A 16275-nucleotide genomic window follows, 5' to 3' on the forward strand; every position below is an offset into this window, starting at 1 on the left:
CCTCCTTAACACTGTACTTGTGGCAAATAGCCCAACACAAGTATTACATGCAGTATGATAAGTATATTAACATTTTAAAATAACATATTTGGTTGTAAGTAAAATTTTTCATTAAAAAGTAAAAAAAAGTTCATAAAAACTACTTTAGAGCATTCCCATCAAGGTTTAAAATTTTTTAGCATTTACCATATGAAAAACCAACTTTATAGCATTTGATTGACACATCACTTTATAATACACACAACATGAAAACTTCTATTTGTTTACTACTTTATTTAAATATTCTTTATTTATTATTTATTATTTTGTCTTTCTATCTCTCCCACTATCAAAACCCAATAGATCTAGAACCTTCTCCCTCTCTCTGATCTTCTGCTCTCAAACTCGTGCTCCATGGCCAGAGCTTTTCAAGCTAATCACCTCCAACCACAGCACTCAACAACCTTATTCTTTGCTCTATCTTTGAATTCAAACCCGATCCGAGCCTATTTAGACTTCGATCCCTTCGATCCAAATGAGGCAAAGCCTCCCCATTACACCATTGAACCAAGCCAATGCCAACGCCAACCCCAACCACCGCACACGATCTCAGCAGTGGATTTGCAATGAGATTTTGAGGGTTTTTTAGTGGATTGTTGCTTGGTTTTTGGTGGTGTGTACAAAGGGAGTTTTAGGATTGATTTTCTGTGTTTTGGAAGCTGTTTCCTATGTTTTTTTTTTTGGGTATTTTTTGGGTATTTTCAGTGAGGTTTTGGGTATTTTTCTGTGCTGATTTTCTGGTTTTTTGGTTGGGTTTTTGTGTAATTGCAGTGGGGTTCTTTCTAGTATTTTTTGGGTATTTTCTGGATTGCAGTGGTGAAAGAATTGGCTGAGATGGTGAGAGGGAGACGAAGAAGCTTGGGTGAGATGGTGTGACAGAGGAGAAGTGAGAGAGGAGAGAGGAGAAGTGAGAGAGGAGAGAGAAGAGACTTGGGAAGGAGACAAGCACGAAAGAGAGAGAGAGAGAGAAGAAGTAATTAATAAAAAATGATAGCATGTTGTTACAGTGCGCTCTCAAAATGAGAGTTCACTGTAGCAAGATGAAATTTTTTTTAGCATTTGGCATCTTTGATGGACTAGGCTTTTGGGGTTATAAATGCTAAAAATAGCATTTTAGCATTTATAACACCCTTGATGAGATGCTCTTAATTAACTATAAACGTATCTAAAATTACATTAGTTTAGTCCAATACCAATTTTTAGCACCAAACGCTTACCTATTGCATCAAAAGTTATAGTTGAAAGTAAGGGTGACAATTTAGCGCTAACGGGTTGACTAAGACTTAACCCAACTTGATCTCCGACTTTAGCCAAGATGTTGGACTTGACCTCTTACTATTAAGTGATGGATGGAAAACCAGTAATACCAGTAAATCAAATTCCAAATATTAGGGAGTTAAATGTTTTCTATTTTTATCTTTTTTGGAAAAGGAAAAAAAAAGAAAAGGCCCGAGGGAGAGTTTTAACGGTAAAGAACAAGGTAAACGAATCCAACGACCAAGATGACGAGAACTTGCACCTAATAATAAAGCGACTCGTGTCCCATAAAAATACCCAACACTTTCCCTATATACTCACTCCTCTTTGAACCAAAAAAAAAAAAAAACTCAAAAGTCGAAACTCCCCGAGAGAGACAGTGCCGCCATTGCCCCCCGATAGAGCCGTTGTAAAATGGCGAACGCGAACGTGAACACGAACAATACCGAAGCTGTGCACGTTAGCATCGATTCCGAGGCGGCGCATGTTATCTCCGCCGTCGAGGAATGCCACGACGACGACGATGTGGGGGCTCTACACGACGTCGTTCAAGCATTGCCTTCTCACGCCGTGAAGGACTTGTTGTCCGCCGGGGTTCGTGTTCTTTCGTCTAATCTAGGGTTTCTAAATTATGCACAAACTTTATCGAAATTTAGTTGTAGTTCTCAATATCGAATTCGTGTAGTAATTTGGCAAAGGAATATTGAAAATGTCGCTTAATCATCTTTCTTTCAATTTCATGTTGTTTACCATCAAATCTCACTACCTTTTTCGGTTTTTTATTTATTTATTTATTTATTTTTATACAGTGATACATTATTCTCTTTTTCATGATGTATTTTAGGGCCTAATGTCATTTACACATTATAATGGTAGTTCCTGCTTTGAAGCTATATTAGATAAGTTTGGTTGTATTGCTTTGAAGAGTGGAAAAAAATGTATTTATGAAGTATATGGAACCTTAACTGGTTAATTTAGTGAGTTACAGGGATTCACATGTATGATTGTGAACCCGCAGTAATAAATGTTAATTGTCTAGATAATAATTGCTTCAATAGAAACTTAATTAATGTGAAATTGGTCATGGCTGGTGTTCGTGTCTGATTTTCACATTGAGAATGGATTTTAGTATATTCCTGAAAGAAAGGTCTTGGTTTATGAAATCCGCATTATGATATTCAAAAGTAGGTTTACCATTGATAGATATTTGTTAATTGCTCCGCATAGACAGAGATTATGTGCTATTTTTAGATTTAAAAAAAAAAAAAATTATGATTCTTGGTTTTTTATGATTTTCTTTTTTGTTTGTAGGTATGCACCCGATGTATCCTTTGGCTATTTGGGATCCGGGGAAATATTTATTCAATTTCTGCAATCTCACCATCAATATTGAATTTAGTTATTGGAGAACAAAGACATGATGAGGACATCAGTTCCAATTCTAAGGAATCAGAATTTGAGGAAGTACTCTGCGCCCTTTGTTTAGGTATTTTGCAGTTCACCTATTGCGATGACAAGGAAATTCCAGTGAAAAAAGGAAGTGCTAATGATGGCTGTTGCAATTTCTGAGCTGGTGAAGCGAGAGGGCTATCAGATTGATAGCTTTTCTCTTGAAGTGTCCGTACCTCCAATTATCCCTGAAAATGAACACTCAGTTAGGTAAGAATTGTTGACTTGCTGATGATTTAGAGTCTCTGATTCAAACCCTGGAGCATGTGTCAGTAATGGTACTTGTCCTGTTCAAATTCAAAGCTGGGGTTGCTTAACTTTTGGTTAATAATTTTTCTTCAAAAAAAAAAAAAAAAAAAAAAAAAAAAGAAAAAAAAAAAAGGAAGGAAAAAGCCCCATTGCTTATTATGTTTGTCAGAAAACTTTGAAAAGTCTTTAGGCTTGCAAATATTCTGATTTTAATGGGGTTCTTATCACTGTGATTTGTGCACCTAGTGATTCTCTGTTTTGGTTCATTTTTTAACTTTCTTTTTACTCATTAATACGACTATATACGATTTGGTGACAATGGTTTTGATTTCCAAATTTTTTAGGTTGTACGTGAAAAGAAAGTATGGGACTGAACATTGGTTCCAAGGAGGGCCATTTCTCAAAGTATATCTGTAGAGGATGCCTTAAAATTCTCTTTAGCAAAACCTCTTGAAACATTGTTGGTGAGTAATGATTTGCTTCTTATACTGAACTTTCCTATGATTGAAAAGAGTTAAGCATGTATTGAATTTTATGCATGCAATTATTTTATATGAAATTAAAAGTTTCACAGGATTGTAAATCAGGTATAAGCAATTTCCACATCTGTTTGACATTTTCTCACAAAGCTTCGAAAATGGTTTGGAATGTAGCAGTGAGCAAACAGGGTTGCAAGAGAATAAAAACAGGCATGTGAATATTTATCAACCCCATTTAGTCTTGTTTTTTCATTATGAATGCTATAAATGAAACCCTCTAATTCTGTATTGGTCAATGTTAGCTGCTCTGTTTTCAAGTTTAAAAGCCATAATCTGTACCTGATGCATGTCCTTGCAGTTCTAATTTGTGTTATTATTTTAGTCAGAATCTAAGCTTGAAGATCATGATGTGTTTCTAAATATTCCTGAAGAGAATTTATTGAGGCAAATTTGCTTTGTTAAGGTATATGATTATAAAAGTTCTTTCAGAATTAAATTTTTAGGTTTATCATTTGGAGATTATCTGATTGTACAGATTTTGTGTAACTGTAATTTGGAGAGCTTTATGATTTCTATTCCTTTTTTTTTTTTTTTTTTTTCCTGGATTGATAATCAGTAATTACACATACACTTCCACTGGGTTTTGATTCTTGAACCCACTATCTCACTGGACAAAGGGAACAATACTTTCTATGTCCTTTTTAAATTGAGATATTTGCAGTTATTGGACCTTAGGGTGCGATGGTGGGGCCAAGTGCCTAATGGTTACAATTTTTTGTGCCTAGAGCCTTATAGCTTAATTGGCAACTCTTGGTGTTTCTAGCGGAGACATCCAGATTTCAAATCCCCCCATCCCCAACTATTGAATTATATAAAAAAAAAAAAGGGTACAAATTTTGGTTGATATCATCCCCCTACAAATATTCAATATGTTTCTTGAGGAGATAGGTCTACATAAAGCATATATGGTGTTGTTGGTAGGAGAGGCATCCATTTAATGACTAAAAGGAGCAAATTCTAGGGCTCTTTGTTGTTTTATGTCTGCTTAATAAGTAATTACTTATCTGGACATTGAAATTGTGGGTCTAAGATTCAAAGCCTGTTTGTTGTATGAACTGAGTATCCCATTTTAAATGTACACGGTATCAGACAGAGCAATCTGCTCAGATGAGTTCAATTATCTCTATCCTTATCCCTGACTCGTACAGCTAAAAGCCTGGTGAATGATATGAGGGCAGTGGAGTTCCAAGTTGTTTGGTAATTATTGTAATATTTATGGAAAATTCTTTTTTTTTTGCCATTGTATGTTTGTTGTTGAAGACTTGAAGCTATATGATTGAATTATATATTTATGGTTAGTATTAGCCTATCAAAAAAAAATATTTATGGTTAGTATTCCCTTTGTCCACTCCCTGTGTACCAGGGAAACTATTCTTGCTGTACCTCTCTCTTTTTATTTACCAATAAAAATATGGTTAGGATTTTCTTGAACATAAAATCTTTTTGATCAATATCATATTACTTATTCATAAAAAAAAACAAATGGTTAGGATATTCTTTATCCATAAGCTGCTATAATCCTCTTGCTAATATATTCCAGATTAAGTTCCATAATATGACTAATTGTACAATATTAGAAACTTGTATTAACATACAAATGTGTTCCTTTTTATTATAAATTTATTTACATTTATTCCTCAAAGTTGGATTCTGAAATTGACTTTGCTGATTGATACGGGCACAGGAAACAGTGTCGACTCTCTTGATGACTCAGTAGCTGGGGACATGAAATGCTCTGATTTAGCTGACGCAACTGTTGAAAGGTTTTTTTGATGGTTTGCAAGATAATGAATCTTCCGAGTGCTTCAAATTCCCTTTAGAGAAGGTAATTCTTTTGCTCCTTTGGCCTAGAGCTTCTATTAGGATGGGGTTTGGTATGGTTTCTAGCAACTTCAATATGTAAATGATCAGAACACTTTCAGCAATGTCAAGTTTGCAACTCAGTTGTTGACCTCTCTTGCATCCTTGACTTGAAATAGGATATTCCCTCTCTTAGTCCAAGGGGTAGCACAATCAGTGGGGGGGATCACGCTTCATGAAGCGGAGGTGACTAGTTTAAATCTTCCCCTTCACTCTCCCTTTGGGGCCTAAATAAATTCTGTACTGACTCTGGCCGATGGGATAGAGGTGATTTGGAATTAATGGTGACAAGACAAGCATTTTTTTACTCTAGGAAATGGAGAAGTGCTGGGTAATCTTAGTTATACTTTTTGTACAAGTTGATATAAAAGTGTTGCTTTTTTAATATCAAGCATCAACTGGATCCTAAGTCACTGCACTTCATGTTGTGTTGATTGATTCATGTCTGGTCAAATATTAGACTGATTTTGGTTTGGTTGTTAGATTTAATATGGTCCTGATATTATTTGCCTTTTTAACCTTTCTAGGTCAATGACGTATGCCACTTGGTGCTTCTTTGCCAAAGGATACCCATCTACTTTGGTGGGAGATATCTGAAGGTTAACTATTGTCAATAAAGAACTTTATTTCCTTTTTGGATAATATTAGCCCTTAAATGTTTAAGAATTTAGTGTATTTGGTGTCTAGTTTATCAATTTCAATCTCTTGGCTACATGTAAATACTTCGTGTGTGTTTGGATACAGCTTATAAGCTAGCCTTTTGCTTTTTAGCTTTTATGTACAGCTTTTTAAAACCTTACTTTTTCTTAATTTTTCTCAGTTTTTCAAAGTTCAAGTATAATTTAGCACACTTTCAGCAAAACGTTTTCAACAAAAAGCTAAATAAGTTGTTTCCTATTGAATGCATCACAATCAATCTTTCTTTATTTTGTTTGATTTCAAATATTTTAGTTTTAACAAGGAAATAGTTTGCTTCATTGCTGCTTCTTGTAAGAGCATAAGAAGCATAGATGAGATTAAATTGGAGGAAAGGGAGAGCAGGGAAAGTTGATGTACTAGACGTTAGTGAAGTTACATGTCAACCGATTAACCTGCCCTGGAGTGAATATGATTAAGTATGCAACCCAACAAAATGTTGGAATTGAGACCCTTTCTCTTAGCATGGGGTTTCATGTGGCATATGTGTTCTTTCATCCAACTCTTCAGTCTAGGTCAAAACAAAAGCAAAATAAATGTGGAAAGAGTGCATATGACATGTTTACTTAAAGAATGAGGTGGTCCCTTTAGAGACATTAAATAAAACTTTAAACAATGAGGTGAACACCCTACATTAGATCATGCAGTCACACTTCTTAATTGGAGGCAGCCACCTTGATAAACCCCCCCCTCTCTAGAAAAAAAAAACTCACACACGCACTAATAGATTTGATTTCCATTTAGAGTATTAGAATTTGATGTCTCGTGTGTGGATATGTTCTTGAATAATCCAATATGATCTATTATTAGACATCAAACAAAGTTTTGCAAGAATTTTGTTCTGTTAAATCTGGCAAATACATCTTGATACATATTTTACATTATTGGAGAATCTACGTGTTACAATATGTGAATCTATATATATTTGATTTCCATTCAGCATATCAAATTCTCTAGAGCTAGCAAGCCCTCATGTGTGGAAATGATCTTGAATCATCTGTTCTGATTTATTATTAGACATCAAACAGAGTACCTGCAGAGTGTTTTTCTATTAAATATGGAAACATACATCGTGATATCAATTTTACATTATCGGAGCATCTATGTTTCTTTAGGCTACTTCGTGCTTTCCTCAATAAAATATATTGGAGCATCTATGTATTACAATGCTACTGGACACTTGAATTTGTAGTTTTAGTGGCAAAGCAACATTGACGGTTTAGTTTGAACTTGAAAAGTGAATACTGTGCAACTTGCAATCCATGCTATCAGTCTCACTCAGTTACTCTTTGTATTGTAGTACTCAAGAAATGTGAGTCAAACAGGATGGATCATTGATGATGAAAGAATGGGAGAAGCATCTGTTGAGGTACTATCTACTTTTCTGATTGTGGTGATTATTATTCTAATTGAGGTTGTTTCTATGAAGCAATGGGTAAAAAACTGACAGTGTAATGTGCTTACTCTCTAGGAGATAATAGGTAGCAACATCCAAACTCTGTGTCAAGGTGACAATTATAAGTTTCATGCTGCTGCAGGAGAGGATATCGATGTACGAAAGATCTGCTTTCCTTGCTGCAATTTTGACCTAAATGATGAAATCCTGAATTAGGGAACTTATTTTTTCAGGTTCGAATGTTGGGTTCAGGTAGGCCTTTCCTGGTTGAGGTACAAAATGCACGCCAAATACCATCTGAGGCATTTGTAAGAAAAATAGAAACATACATAAACAATTTGGAAAATAAATTGGTGAGTTCAATGCCAATTGTATTTTCACTTCTTCCTGATATTAAAAAACCATGATTATGATCAATGGTGCATAAAACATTTTGAGATGCAGGTTGGGGTAAAAAATTTGGAAGTTGTAGGCATTGAGGGGTGGACCATGATGCGTGAAGGAGAAGCAGAGAAGCAGGTTTTTGTTTATTTAATTATTTCTTTGTTTTTATATATGTGTGTGTATTACACTTGGTATACTCTTTTTTACTTATATATATATATATATATAAAGTATTACACTTTGTGTAACTTTAAGCAATATTACACCATCTAATAATTTTTTATTAGGTTAATATTTTGAAAATCCCACCATTAGATTACATGTTTTCTATGGTCTTAACACATGCCAAATTTTGTACCAATCAGATGTTATTTTCTATTTAATCCATAATCTTATCTTTTATGCATAATTTTAAAATACAAAAAATTGAAATTTAAACATTTGATAAATGACATAGTTGTTGATCATTGATCATCTTAAAATTTTGCAAACATTGTGGGCATGAGAAGAAAATGTAATCCAACTATAGATTTGTCAAAATTCACATCCAATAAAAAAATATCAAGTGATGTGACATTACTTAAAGTTAGACATGATTTTTATTGTTACTCATATATCTCATGTAGAAGCAGTATGCTGCGCTTGTGTGGATTTTGCGACCACTCGAGGATGTAGACTTGGACTCTATATCCTCACTCAAGGACATGGTGAGTTGTTTGTAAGCTTCATATTTTATTAATATTTATTTATTATCATAGTTTTCGCAACTTGCTAAAGCTTTGAATGTGATGTCTCTTATGAAGCTTTCTTTACATTAATAGAATTTTGTGCCAAGCAGTGTTTGGTAGAACTGTATAAGTTCTCATGTTGTTGGACTCAAGGAAATTACATGTGTTGTTCATTAATTCCACACTCCAAACACATTGATACACTCCATTACCATGTTCTGTCAACTAACAAAGTGCCCGTTGGTATAGCTTATTTTTTAGTTTATTTTTTTAGTTTATTGGAAATGGGGTTGTTTGAAAAAACTGTACCTAGAAAAAAGTGAAGTTTAAGAATGTTTTACTTTGAATGTATAACAATGTGGTTCAAAACCGCTCTACTGAACAGGCCCTAGGTAATGCTATGGAGTAAAGTATGGTGTAGAATGTATAGATAAATGGCCAACCGTAGGCTTCATCACTGTAGGGTAGGGAGTGTGGCTTCACCACCAAATGTAGGAACATACAATCTGAAATATTCTTTATTTTTTAAAATTCTCCATCGCAAAATGTCTGGGGTGCCATCCTCAAATAGGCTCCCAATTATAATCATCATAAATGCCACAATTTCAAGTTAGAGTCAACTAATACAAAAAAGGAAATAACTGAAAATGCTATAATCAGTAATAAAGACTGAAATCAAAATAAAATCACACGGGTGTCCCCACCAGGCTTACTCAGTGAATGTAGGCCATTAGGCTAAACCATGCAATCCTTTTGTCCTCTCTCTTCTTTCTTCACCCTCTTTCTCTATGTGTTCATAAAATCTAACACACTTTATCTATCCTTGCTGAATGAGAGAATATTCTTATCTGCCTTTTGATACTTCCATCCAGTGGCATATTTTTGTTTCTGGTCAGTTTCTTATATGCTCTATTTTGATTTTACTTATAAAAAAAAAAGGATAAGGCCTGCCTGTGCAAAGTATATTTTTTTTTATAGAAGTTACTCACAATCCGTTTCTGTTCTGTGTAGCAAATTTTGCAGGGGACCCCTATAAGGGTGCTTCACCGTCGTAGTCCATTACAACGTGAAAAAATTATACATTGGTTGGAGTCTTACCATTATGTCAGGTAGCCTTCTTTAAGCTCTACCATTATGTACATGTTCAGAATATTTAATTTTTTAAAATATCTTTTCAAATTTTAGGATGAAAATTGAGAGGATTAGTGGAAGTTCTCAATATTTTCTTTTGCATCTATGCACTCAGGTAATGTAATACAATTTCTTTTGATATGGATACTGTTATTTATTATCATTATATTTATGAATTTATCCAAATAGATGAGAAGGATAGGTTTAATCAGGGCCATGTTTACCTTAAATCTGAATCTCTGGTTAATGGTTATAGCAAGCACTTCTGAAATTTGTTGGATAATAAACGATTTTGTTGTTAGAGTTATTAATTAAACAGAAATGCTAGGGCTTCAAGGGTGTTTTTGTTTTGTGTTTTTTGTGAAGTGGGTTAAGCTTTTTGGGTGGCTTTTGAGAAGCAGTCAAAGGGTTACTTCTCAAGAATGCTACGGATTTTTACCTATCCTAAAAAGAAAGATTAAAGCTACAGCCTTTAAAAAGCTTATGCTCTCCCAAACTAGTTCATGATCTTTCTTTCTCTCTTATTTATTATTATTTTTTTTGGTTTTGGGGAGGGGGGGGGGGGGGGGGGTTGAGGGAATGCCTCTCCAATTCTTCTGATGCGTAGGAAAATCAGCTAAATGTGCGCCTCTCCACCCCAACTTTGAGTCTCACAATATCAAGCTACTTTTATTGTTTTTACTGTGAAATAGTGATTATGTTTGATTTCTATTGAAATCTATCAAGATTTAATTGTGGAGGCTTGGAGATATAGCTACTCCAACAACTAATTTGTATCCTAGTTAATATAACTCCAAGGCACAATCTCTGCATTTTGTGATTTTAAGTGAAATATTATTAGACATTTTCATGAAAATAATAATGTTGTGGAAAGTAATTCTGGATAATTTCAGGAGTCAGATACTAATGGGTTTGGGGCGGCCTATAATCCACTTCTGTACTCTTTCTGCTTTATTATAGCATACACAAAGGACTTAGCTCAGATCAGTATTGAGTATCATGAAGAGCCTGACGACTATGATATATATATATATATATTTATATATATTTTTGATGACTATGAATTACATGAATACTAATACTGTATGCTCATATATGGCAAGTGGAAAACACTAATGATGGTCTTTTGATTCAGGCTGGAACATATATTAAGGAGTTTGTCCATGGTGATCTTGGCCGTACACATCCTAGGTAAGAGAATTTATTGGATTGGAAAATTATCTGTATTGACCATCTCATCAGTTCCTATACTTGCTCTATGCCCTTTCCTTTTTGGTTCATTTTCTTTGTTTTATTGTTAAGGAATTTAGGGGTGTTCACGTGTAGGATCAGTTTAGGTTGTCTATAAAGCCATCACCCAAACCGAAATCTTGGGTAAAGGGCCTCTGCTTGTGTCATTGCTGACAGAAGGTTTGGGTGAGGTTGCCCACATGCACGCCACTTATACGTGGACGATCAGATCTTGGATTGTGCTGCCTAGGGGTGTCAATTCGGGTTAGCGTGTCGGGTTCGTGTCGTGTCGAGGTAGGAGTATTCGACTAAATGGCTCAATCCTAACTTGACCCATTTAATAATCGTGTCATGATCCTTCAACCCTAACCCGACCTGTTAATAAGGCGGGTTGACCTGACCCAACCCATTTGACACGCTTAATAAACGAGTCGTGTTGGGTTGACATGAATGTAACACAACCCATTTCAACTTGCATAATATTAAATATAACATCCATCTAGAAATAATTTTTTTACATCAAGAAAAGCAGTGCATATACTTCAAGTCTTCAACCCATATTCAAAATAATATAGTTCAAAAAAAATATAACATTCATCTAGAAAATAAGTTCTTTACACTCCAAAAAAAGTGCATACACTTTAACCCAAATTCAAAATAACAAAGTCTAACAAAAATAAAATAACATAGTTCAACAAAAATATAATATCATTGGAACTCGTCAGATGTTAAGTATCAATATTGAAAGAATTTGAGCAAGCAGTAGACTAATCCTGAATATGACCATGATTATCATCGATAAATTCTTTGTTGATGTCCAAATTCATAACATCTTCCACAAGCTCATCCAATTTCATTTGTGCAAGTTCTATGCCAAAAAAAAAAAGTATTAGTAGTTCTAGGGTCTGTAAAGTTTCAATTAATTGTTTCCTTTTTGAGATTTTTGGGCTTTGTAATTAAAAGTTACCTCACAGAAACTGCTAACCAGCCGAAGTATCCAAAATTGTTAACCCTCCAAAAATCTCAACGCATAGAAAATGAACATTAGATAATAAAATGAACCAATCGAAATTGTTAACCAGCCTACAGCTACTACCTAGTGTCTACAGCTTACACAATTTGAACTTACAGAACCTGAAAATCGCTTTATTGCATTATGAAGAAGTCTCACAAATTCCTTTAATTGTCCCAATCTCGTACTTCTTATCATATACTCCAAATCGTCCTCACTAGTCACGCTCTAGTAATCCAATAATTTGGGTCCTCACCCTCCAATCGCTAAAATGTCATTTGAGTTAGAGCTCATTATATTTTCTTCTTATTTTCTAAATAAAAAGGACTATCGGATGCTATATTGAACTTTTTCTATTGCAATTATAGAAGAAAATGTGTGTAAAAAACATTGGCGATGAATAGGAATGGCAACGGGTTGGGTTTGTGCCGGTTTTTCATACCCGAACTTGACCTGCGAGTTTGCCCCGGAAACCCAGACCCGACCCGTTTATTAAACGGATTTTTTTCTTAAACCCAAACCCAGCCCATCGGGCATCCGCAGCCCTCACCAGCCATGCCACAATTTGGGTCTAAATCGTGGCCCAATCTCCAATTTTTTTTTTTTGCCTGAAGCCTATTCTATGGCCCAATAATTTAAAAAAAAAAAAAAAATGTTTGGCTAGAATCATTATTTTTGAAATTGTGTTTGCCAGATTCTTGTGTTTGCCCAGATTCAAGCCTTGAATTTGGGCAAACATAAATTTTTTTTTTTTTAATTTTTACTAGCAGGAGTATACTTAGGTAGAGAAAATCAAAGAAATCAAAGAATGAAATACCCACGTACAAAATTTTTTGAAAAATAATAAAGATTTGAGGATCGGCAAAGAAAATCAAAGAATGAAATTGAAAAATTGAAAAATAAAAAGACCCATCAAGAAATCATGGATGAACAATGACCAAAGAGTTATGATTTTCCCTTTCAAAATCACAAAAACAAACACAAATCCTAACACAAACACAAAAATTTCAAATTTATAATTTTCCCATTCAAAATCACAAACACAAATTCAAATTTATGATTTTCCCATTCAAAATCACAAACACAAAAATTTTAGATTTATGATTTTCCCTTTCAAAATTACAAACACAAATCCTAACACAAACACAAACAACTCACATAATAGAGACAAAATGAACCAAGAAAAAAAGACGAAATGAACCCAGGAAAAAGAAAAAAAAGAAAAAGATAGAGAACAAGGAGCGAGGCGGTTGGACGTGCAAGTGATGGCCGGTGGTGAAGGGCTTCAAGCCAATTAGGTCGGCAGTGACAGATCGGTGGTTGGGGGTGAGTGAGAGGGAGTGACCGAGTGAAGAGTGGGGAGAGGAGAAAGAGAGTAGGGAGGCGACTGAGTGAACTGATTGTGTGAAATGGGTATGGGATTAGGGTTTTTTTTAAAAACTTTTATATATATGGGGGTATTTTAGAATTTTCACTTATGTACATAAACGGGTCGGGTCTAAGTTCGGGTCGAGTTTTTGCAAAAACTCGGACCTGCTTCAGGTTTTTTTTTTTTAAACCTATACCCAACCCTATAATTTATCGAGCCAGGCAAAATCTGATCCATTAGGTTTGGGCCGTGTCAAGTATCTATGGGTCGAATATAAATTGCCATCCCTAGCGATGAACTATCATATCGATGTCTTTATTTGGACAGGTCTGAGTCGTCTGACTACCCCCTTTCTCCCCTTTTTGTGTAGTATTGGATCAATCCTAGGTTGCAGAGCAGAGATTCTACAACTTGATGTTACAGATGTGAAAATGGACTGTTTTTTTTACAGAATGAGGTTATTTTGTATTCCACTATTAAGTTTCTGGATACCCTTCATTATGTGGTTTTAAAATTTTGAATGTGCTGTACTGCTGTTGCAGGAACTATGCTTTATTGTGTGTCTCCGAATCAATCCAGTGAGGCATAGCATTTTGTAACTGACCAAAAGAGAGATGTCTCCATGTTTTTGGCGAACTTGCATATTTCCCAAGTTCCAGGTACTTCAGATTAGCGCTAGCCCCAGATGGGAATGGTTTGAGTTTCAGAATATAATGAGCAGTTATCTCAGGTAATTGCACTCGGAGATTCCACACAAATCTTTTGCATGTGAAGCAAGGCATGAACGGATTATTGTCCTGTGACTGTTATACTTGCTTTCCGTTGCCCTTACTGTCCCGTGACCGTGTTCTACACACTTTCCGTTCCCTCTTAAGGAGAAGTGCCTTGACCTTATTTTGCACCTCATGCTCTCGTATTTTCTATTGTATCTCAGCTGCCACTGGTTTCTTCTTATACTGCTTTGTCCACGACAACTATTTTCTTTCAAAGAATATATTGTCTCCTTTATTGGAAGATCTATTTAATTGTAAAAAAAAATTATTCAAATAAAAATTTTATTTTAAAGTTTTTTTTTTTAGAGATAGTTTCAATTTATGACGTCTGTTCTTAATGATTGCTCTTCATTATCAGACTTAGACACTAATTGGGTTCTTAGTATAGTGGGGATTAAATCTCAGATTTCTTATTCGACGACAAAAGACTTTACCAATTGAGCTAATTGGAATGTATTGCTAATCTTATCCCATCTTGCCAATTTGGCCACTGACGACTTCATCCCTCTCAAACAACAAACAACTCCATCCCCCTTGTTGTTACAGAGATTGAGGACAAAAATCTTGTTTCTATTGTTAAGGGCTTCTCTTAGAGTATTTACATTGGGAATGGCATATGCCATATGTTGGTTCAATTTAGCATAAAAGCACAAAACTCCATCCAGACTTGTAAAAGCTGACTATTGCAAAAAAATTTGCAATTGTGTTACAGTGCGATTCTACCTGTAGCTCCATCAAATAATTTTTAATATATTTTATTCCCTTTACAGTACCATATAAATTTATAGTTTATCACTCTTTCTTTTATTTCTCTGATTCTCTCCATCTTCCATCTCTTTTCTCCCCCTTCTTCTTGTTCTACCCTCTCTACTCCTCAAACTAGAAACTACATTTTCTTAAACCCAAAACCTCGTGTGATGGTGGTAGCGGCAGAGGTAGGCGTGGCATAAAAGTTCCGTTGATATGGCGGTGGTGGTAGCGCGGGCCTAGGTTGGTGGTGCTGATCGGCGTGGTGGAATGACGAGGTGGAGATTGGCGGTGGTGGGTTTCTAGATTAGCGAGATCGGCAGTGGTGGGTTTCAGTGTTGTGGTTGTCGGCAAGATCGACAATTTCTTTGTGTTTTTTTTTCCCTCTTGGTGATTATGTGGTGGTTGTTTTTTGTGGATGTGGTTGTTGTTAGTGGTTTTTGAAGGCTTCTTTGTGTTTTTTTTTTCTCTGTGGTGGCTCTTTCTTGCGGTTGTGGTTGGTGGGTGGTTTGGTGTTTTGAGTTGTGGGTTTGCTTAAATTGGTGATAGGTTTGGTGTCTGAGTGGTGGGTTTCCAGTGGTATTTAGTTTTTTTTTTTTTTTTTTTTCTTGGTGATTCTTGTGTTTGTTGTTGTTGGTGGGTTTGCTGGTCTGAGTGGGTGGGTTTGCTCGGATGTGAGTGGTAATGGTGGCGGCTAGGTTTTTAAAAATATTTTTTTATGGTGTATTTTAGACACAGAAATGAAGAGGAAAAGAGACCGGAGAGAATGATTGAGAAAAGAGAGAAAGAGGGGAGGAAGAGAGAGAAAGAGGTGATGAAAATATATTTTGGGAAATATATTTTATTGTGTAGATATATTATTTTATATTCTTCATTCTAATTTTATCACAGACAAATTAGATTAGTTGGTGTTTGCTTGAATTGCATCTATTATTTTGTAAGTTTTATAGACTTAGAGGAGGAGGGGACCGGACTTGCAATTAGAATTCGTCTCCATCTAAACTGAACAAATATGATTACCACACAAACATTCATTTTAAACTCTCTTTTTTTCTTCTTTTCTTTTCTTTTTTCTCTTTTGGTGTTTGTGTAGGTGATTTTGTAGATTTGCCTACACCTAAGTATATCTTACATGCCCACATTGCCTATCATAAACCAAAAACCCATGCTACAAATAAATAAATGCTATGAACAAAATGTTAATGTTGTTCTAGCTGTAAGTAGAGCATTGTATAGACGTAAATACTTCATTCTATTTTATTACAAATAGATCAAATCAATTGATGTTTGTTTGTATTTTGCGCATTTATGATTTTGTAATTTTTATAGACTTGAAGCAAGAGGTTAATTGCATTTAAAATTCTTCTCCATCTAAACAGAATAGTTATGATTACTACATAATCATTCATTTTAAAT

The 16275-nt window shown here is 35.0% G+C and overlaps 1 protein-coding gene across 1 annotated transcript; it reads left to right on the forward strand.

The window, feature by feature from the left end:
• Positions 1-1622: 1622 nt before the first annotated feature.
• LOC112006745 (uncharacterized) lies at positions 1623-14348 on the forward strand. Its single transcript, XM_065763748.1, is given in 19 exon segments — positions 1623-1890; positions 2608-2844; positions 2846-2955; positions 3339-3382; positions 3385-3458; positions 3569-3683; positions 5218-5297; positions 5299-5358; positions 5921-5992; positions 7390-7458; positions 7561-7641; positions 7719-7838; positions 7930-8004; positions 8496-8576; positions 9609-9682; positions 9783-9843; positions 10864-10919; positions 13710-13796; positions 13882-14348. Coding segments are annotated over 19 exon segments (1716 nt in total). The 5' UTR covers positions 1623-1710; the 3' UTR covers positions 13922-14348.
• The last annotated feature ends 1927 nt before the right edge of the window (positions 14349-16275 follow it).

This window comes from Quercus suber, unplaced genomic scaffold (genome assembly GCF_002906115.3).
Source record: "Quercus suber isolate HL8 unplaced genomic scaffold, Cork oak 2.0 scaffold_522, whole genome shotgun sequence".
Classification (NCBI taxonomy): Eukaryota; Viridiplantae; Streptophyta; class Magnoliopsida; order Fagales; family Fagaceae; genus Quercus; species Quercus suber.